Source organism: Poecile atricapillus, chromosome 33, assembly GCF_030490865.1.
Source record: "Poecile atricapillus isolate bPoeAtr1 chromosome 33, bPoeAtr1.hap1, whole genome shotgun sequence".
Taxonomy (NCBI): Eukaryota; Metazoa; Chordata; class Aves; order Passeriformes; family Paridae; genus Poecile; species Poecile atricapillus.
In genome coordinates this window covers 2,204,837-2,211,176 of record NC_081281.1, presented here as the reverse complement: position 1 = coordinate 2,211,176, position 6,340 = coordinate 2,204,837, and the positions used below count along the sequence as shown (strand labels likewise).

At 67.6% G+C, this 6,340-nt stretch overlaps 1 protein-coding gene across 1 annotated transcript; it reads left to right on the top strand.

Annotated features, from left to right (window-relative positions):
- The first annotated feature begins 3,048 nt into the window (after positions 1-3,048).
- On the top strand, positions 3,049-6,259 carry TAGLN2 (transgelin 2). The gene is made up of 5 exons (XM_058860437.1): positions 3,049-3,189; positions 5,144-5,352; positions 5,423-5,597; positions 5,674-5,776; positions 5,860-6,259. Exons 2-5 carry the CDS (start codon positions 5,161-5,163, stop codon positions 5,999-6,001), a joined length of 612 nt encoding a protein of 203 aa, XP_058716420.1. The 5' UTR covers positions 3,049-3,189; positions 5,144-5,160; the 3' UTR covers positions 6,002-6,259.
- The last annotated feature ends 81 nt before the right edge of the window (positions 6,260-6,340 follow it).

The following is a 6,340-nucleotide window of genomic DNA, read 5'->3' as shown; positions in this document are numbered from 1 at the left end:
CACTTCCCCCCTCCTTCTAAACCTTCCTTGTGCTCCCTGCAGGGCCCCTGACCCCCCTTTGTCCCCCCCCGTCCATCCCCACCCAGCCCCATCACCCCACCTCCCTGGAGACCCCTGTGTCTCCCCCTCCGTCTTCTCGGTGTCCCCCTCCCACCTCATTCTGTTCTCCCCCCATTCTCTCCTGTCCCCTTCATCCCATTCCCCTCTCGCATCTTCCCAGCCTCCCCCCATCAATTCCGCCCCCCATCTTCCTGGTACCCCCCATCTTCTCCTGTCCCCCCACGAACTGCTCTGCACCCCCGTTTTCCTCCCAGTCCCGTTTTCCTCATCTCTCCCCTCATCCTCCTAGTGACCCTTCCTTGGGGTGCTCTGGTAGCCCCCCCATCTTCTCAGTGTCCCCCCTCCCCATCTTCCTGGTACCCCCGCCCATCTTATCCCCAACGGTGTTCCGGGGTGGCCGCCATTCCCTGTCCCCTCTCCAGTGTCCCTGTGCCCTCTCCAGTGTCCCTGTCCCCTCTCCAATGTCCCCAATTTCCGCAGCCACCCCCATTTCCCTCCCTCGGTTCTCCTCATCCTCGTTCCCCCCCCCCCGAGGGGCGGGGCTTGGCGGCGGCCCCGCGCGCGCGGGAGTGGGCGTGGCCCCGCGCGCTCTTGCCCTTATATGGTCACGGCTCGGGAGCGCGTCACGGGGGGGGCGGGGGCAGACGATGACGTCACCGGGGGTCGCGCGTGGGCTCCGGCGCGGGTCACTTCGGGTCACGGACAGCGGGGTCCCGCCGTGGGTCACCCCCTCCCCCCCGTGCCCCCCATCCTGTCCCCTTTGTCCCCCCGTGCCCCCATGAGTTCCTCCTGTGCCCCCCTTGCCACGCCCACTTCATGGCCCCTCCGTGTTCCCATGATGTCACCCTGTCACATCCACCCCTTGGCGTCCCCCATCATGTCCCATGTGCCACTCCCTGCTCCTCCTCCTTGTCACCAAAGCCACAGGAAACAGCACCCGAAATCCCCAGGGGACACCCACAACCCTTGGGGGGTTCAAGTGGCCGTACGCACCCCACCCTGTGGCACCCATGGGTGCGGGAGGGGCCCGGGGAGGGCAAGGGGACACTTCTGGGCTGGCCCACAGCATGGCAGTGCCATCACAGCCAAGCTCTGGTGGCATCACAGCCGAGCTCCGGGTGGGCTGGGGACGGTGGCTGCTCGGTTGGGTGCTGAGGGGTGGGTGGGGTGACGGGGACACTGCAGCAGTGGCCCTGCCACTGCTTCCGGAGGCGGCCGGTGGCCTTGAGCCGAGGTTTTGTTTGTTGTTTTGATGGCGCTTGCCATGGAGACGGGACTTGTGCAAACGCCATCGTCTCTCCCGGCGCCACCAGGGACACTGTGGGTGCTGGGGAGGCCACATTCTCCCTCCGCTGACCCTGAGCTGTCCCCCTGCCATCAGAGCCAGGCCCTGGTTGTCCCCACCATCATCATCATCACAACAGGGCCATGGCACCCACCACTGTCCCCTGGGCATTGTCCCCATCACAGCCTCGTTCCTGACTGCTGCCATGCCAGGTTCTGTCACCACAGCCACTGCCCCCACCAGGATCCTCAGCCTGTCCCCACTGTCACTCAGTCCCTGCCACTGCAGCCACCAAAGCCACTCTGTCCTCACCTCAGCCACCACAGCCACTGCACACAGCCCTGTGTCTGCCTGTCACCACAGCCACTGTGTCCCTACAACAGCCACCCATCCTCACCTCAGCCACTACAGTCACCCTGTGTGACACCAAACAGCCACTACAGCCACCCAGTGTGACACCAAACCTCAGCCACTACAGTCACCCTGTGTGACACCAAACAACCACTACAGTCACCCTGTGTGACACCAAACAGCCACTACAGTCACCCTGTGTGACACCAAACAGCCGCTAGTCACCCTGTGTGACACCAAACAGCCACTACAGCCACCCAGTGTGACACCAAACCTCAGCCACTACAGCCATCCTGTGTGACACCAAACAGCCACTACAGTCACCCAGTGTGACACCAAACAGCCACTACAGTCACCCAGTGTGACACCAAACAGCCACTACAGTCATCCTGTGTGACACCAAACCTCAGCCACTACAGTCACCCAGTGTGACACCAAACAGCCACTACAGTCATCCTGTGTGACACCAAACCTCAGCCACTACAGTCACCCTATGTGACACCAAACAGCCGCTAGTCACCCTGTGTGACACCAAACAGCCACGACAGCCACCCAGTGTGACACCAAACAGCCACTACAGTCACCCTGTGTGACACCAAACAGCCACTACAGTCACCCAGTGTGACACCAAACAGCCACTACAGCCATCCTGTGTGACACCAAACCTCAGCCACTACAGCCATCCTGTGTGACACCAAACAGCCACTACAGTCATCCTGTGTGACACCAAACCTCAGCCACTACAGTCATCCTGTGTGACACCCATCACCACAGTTATCCCCCATCCTCACCTCAGCCACCACGGCCACCCTGTCCCCATGCAGCCCCTGTGTCACCCTGCCACCACAGCCACTCTGTCCCCACCACAGCCACTGTCCTTGCCACAGTCCCTGCCACCATGGTCACCCTGTCCCCACCACAGCCACCCTGTCCCCACCAAAGCCACTCTGTCCCTCTCACAACCCCTGTAACCCCTCTGTGGCCATTCTGTCCCCACCATGACCACCCTGTCCCCAGCACGGCCACCACAGCCAGTCTGTCCCCACACAGCCACTGTCCCCCTGCCACCAGGGCCACCCTGTCCCCTCTGGAACCGCTGTCCTCACCACAGCCACTCTCTCCTCACCACGACCACCGCATCTTCATCTCGGCCACCACAGCCACACTGTTCCCACACAACCCCTTTGTCCACTTGTCACTGTGGCCACCCTGTCCTCATCTTGGCCACCACGGCCACCCTGTCCCCACCACGGCCACCCTGTCCCCCTGCCCCCCCGTGTCCTCCTCCCGGGGCGGGGCTGCCCCGGGGCTCGGTGGCGGCTCTGTCCCAGGCCTGGCCGCGGCCCCGGCGGATCCCGCCCCGGGGGCGGGCGGTGCCGGGCGGTCCCGGGCGGTCCCGAGCCGCCCCCGGCCGCGGTGACATCAGCCGTGAAAAGGGCGCGGGCGGCGGCATCCGGCACTGCCGCCCCGGGAGCGCGGGACCGGCGCCGCAGGTAGGGAGGGGCTGGCACCGGGCACCGGGCGCAGGTGGGCACGTGATGGATCGGGACGGCACCGGGAGCGACACGGGCACCGGGACGGAGATGCGGACCGGGACTGCCACAGGGGCGGAGATGGGGAGCGGCTCGGGAACGGCTGTGTCTCCCGGGGTTGTTCCCCCGGGTTGTTCCCCCGGGTTGTTCCCCCCGGGTTGTTCCCCCGGGTTGTTCCCACGGGTTGTTCCCCCGGGTTGTTCCCCGGGGTTGTTCTCCCGGGGTTGTTCCCCCGGGTTGTTCCCCGGGGTTGTTCCCCCGCCCGCCCCGGTAGCGGTTGCGGCCGGACCGCGCCCGCGGGGCCGCCGGGACACGCGGCCGCGCCCGAGAAACGGGACCGGGGCGCGGCTTCCGGCCCCGCCGCGCTGGGAGCCCCGGGGCGCGCCCGCAGCGCTGGCTCCGCTCCCCTCCCCGCCGTGTCCTCCCCGGGGTCCCCTCCCCGCTGGCTCCGGGCGGTTCTGGGGACCCCAGGGTGGTCGAGCCCTGGGTACGGCCCCTCCCTGCTGTCCCCGGCGCGTGTCGGGGGTCCCCAAGGTGGCCTTGTGCTGGTTGAGGTCCCCTCCCTGTTGGCACTGGAGGGTCTCGGGGGGTTCCCAGGGTGGCTCGGTCCCCTCAGGGTTGGGTACAGCCACTTCCCTGCCAGTCCTGGGAGAGAGTTCAGGGGTGCCCAGGCTGTCTCTGGAGACCCCCGGGTCCTACGTGGGACCCTCGCTGTCCCCATGATGGCCGGAGGGTCCCCAGCCCCAGTCGCGCTGGGCGCAGCCCCCTCCCGCGGGGTCCGGAGGTCTCCAGGGCAGCGGGGCTGGGTCCGGGTGTGTCCCCCTCCCGCCTGGTCAAGCCCCGGCTGGGTCGGGAAATGATCCCAGTTCCAGCTCCTCTTTGTTTCCCAACGCTTTGGCCCCCGGCCGGACTCTCCCCACGCCACCCCCCGCAGGGTCCCTGTGCCCCGGGCCTTGCCCCGGAGACCCCCGCGGCTGCCCAAGGCTTTGGCTCTGGGGGCACACCCGGCTGGGCTTGGTTTTCCTCCTGTCCCCAAGAGCAGCACGTCCTGGGGCTGCTCCTGGTGACAGGACCCCCGAGCCTGCAGCCAGTGTGTGACAGGGGCCAGCTGTGCCCCGAGCTGGGCCTGCCACCCCCGGCTGTGGGTGCCCCGGGCCAGCAACTGCCACATGTCCCCAGCTGGGACAGGGACACCGGGACAGGCAGGGCCACCCGCACGTGTTCTGGCTTCTCAGTGCCCCCAAATGCCAGCGGGGCAGGACGGGGTGTGGGGGCACATGTGGTGTGCCCACCACGAAACTGGTGGGCAGAGGGGTCAGAGAGACCCCAGGGGCTCGGGACACCCTGGCTGTACAGGCAGGGCCGCTCTGCTCATGTCCCCCGTGGGCACAGCCTCCCTTATCTCCAGCATGGATGGCACCGCTCCAGTGGCACCTTGGCCAGGCAGCACCTGCCCAGGGGTGGGGTCTGGCTGCCCCGCCGGGGTGGGGACACTGCCGCCATCAGCCCTGGCCCCACGCTCCCGCGCCAGTCCCGGATCTGGCTCCAGGCCCGAGCAAACGGGCGAGATCCGCAAACAAGCTCCGACCGGCCCCCGGCGCCTGCCAAGCCCGTGCGCGGCGCGGGGCCGAGCCGAGGGACGGGGATGCTCGGAGTGGAGTCCAGTCAGGCACAGAGGGCTCACGGTGCTGCCCGCCCTGCCTGGGAACGGCTGCCCCTTGGGTGGGCACACACCCAGAGCCGCTCCTGGCCAGCTGGGCAGGAAGGGGGCAGAGCCTGGGCAGCGCCTGGCACGGGTGATAAGGCTCCGTGCCGGACGTCCAGGCAGGATGGGGCTCTGCCACGCCGGGGTCACGGGGACCGTGCCGGGCGCTCCGGTGCCACCAGAGCCGCTGATGGGGTCCCATCCCTGCAGACCCCCCTGCCGTCAGCATGGCAAACCGGGGCCCGTCCTATGGGCTGAGCCGGGAGGTGCAGCAGAAGATCGACCGGCAGTACGACCCCGAGCTGGAGCAGGTGCTGGTGCGCTGGATCCTGGCGCAGTGCGGCGGCGACGGCGGCAGCGCGGTGGCACAGCCGGCGCCCGGCAGGGACGGCTTCCAGCAGTGGCTGAAGGATGGCACGGTGAGTACCCCCGGGGCCAGCCGGGGCAGGGGGTGACCGTGCCGCACACCTGACCCGTCCCTGCCTGCAGGTGCTGTGCCGGCTCATCAACAGCCTCCACCCACGGGGACAAGCGCCCGTGGCCAAAATCCAGGCGTCGGCCATGGCCTTCAAGCAGATGGAGCAGATCTCACAGTTCCTGCAGGCGGCCGAGCGCTACGGCATCGCGGCCACCGACATCTTCCAGACCGTGGATCTCTGGGAGGGTGAGTGACCCGGAGGCCGAGGTGTGGGATGGGGACAGGGATGGAGACGGAGCTGAGCCTGCTGTGGGTCTTCCAGGGAAGAACATGGCGTGCGTGCAGAGGACCCTGATGAACCTGGGCAGCCTGGCCGTGGCCAAGGGTGACGGGCTCTTCGTGGGAGACCCCAACTGGTTCCCCAAGTAGGTGGGGGTTCTGGAGGTGGGGGAGGAGGAGGCCGGGCTGCGGGGTCCCGTGGGGATGCTGACACCCCCTGTGCCTGCAGGAAGTCGCAGGAGAACCGGCGCGTCTTCTCCGAGGACAAGCTGAAGGAGGGGCAGAGCGTCATCGGGCTGCAGATGGGCACCAACCGGGGCGCCTCGCAGGCTGGCATGACGGGCTACGGGATGCCCCGCCAGATCCTCTGAGGCCCTCCGGACCCCCCCAGGCCCCCAAACTGCCTTAACCCCCGCCGTGGACCAGCCGGGTGCCCCCCGGCCCGGGCAGCCGCCCCCTCGCCAGTTTTGTCAGGACCAAAGTCATTTTTTATTATTATTATTTGGCTGGGTGGGGGCGGCGCCGCTGCGCCCACCCCACCGCCCCGCAGTGCCTTGGGGGCTGCTGGAGGGCCCCCCCAGCGTGTTGGGGAGCGACCCCCGTGCCCCAATAAACGGTTCCTCTTCTTTCCAGGCCTGTGGTTGTGATTTGGGGCTGGGGGCTCCTGATGGGTTACAAAGGGGGGGACCCCGGTCAGGGGGGTGCAGGGA

What these genes read in the sequence shown, in the direction of transcription:
- TAGLN2 (XM_058860437.1), top strand. Translation starts at nt 5,161, where the DNA reads ATGGCAAACCGGGGCCCGTCCTATGGGCTGAGCCGGGAGGTGCAGCAG. An exon ending in AGTGGCTGAAGGATGGCACG is followed by an intron (nt 5,353 to 5,422) that starts GTGAGTACCCCC and finishes CCCTGCCTGCAG; the next exon opens with GTGCTGTGCCGGCTCATCAA. An exon ending in GACCCCAACTGGTTCCCCAA is followed by an intron (nt 5,777 to 5,859) that starts GTAGGTGGGGGT and finishes CTGTGCCTGCAG; the next exon opens with GAAGTCGCAGGAGAACCGGC.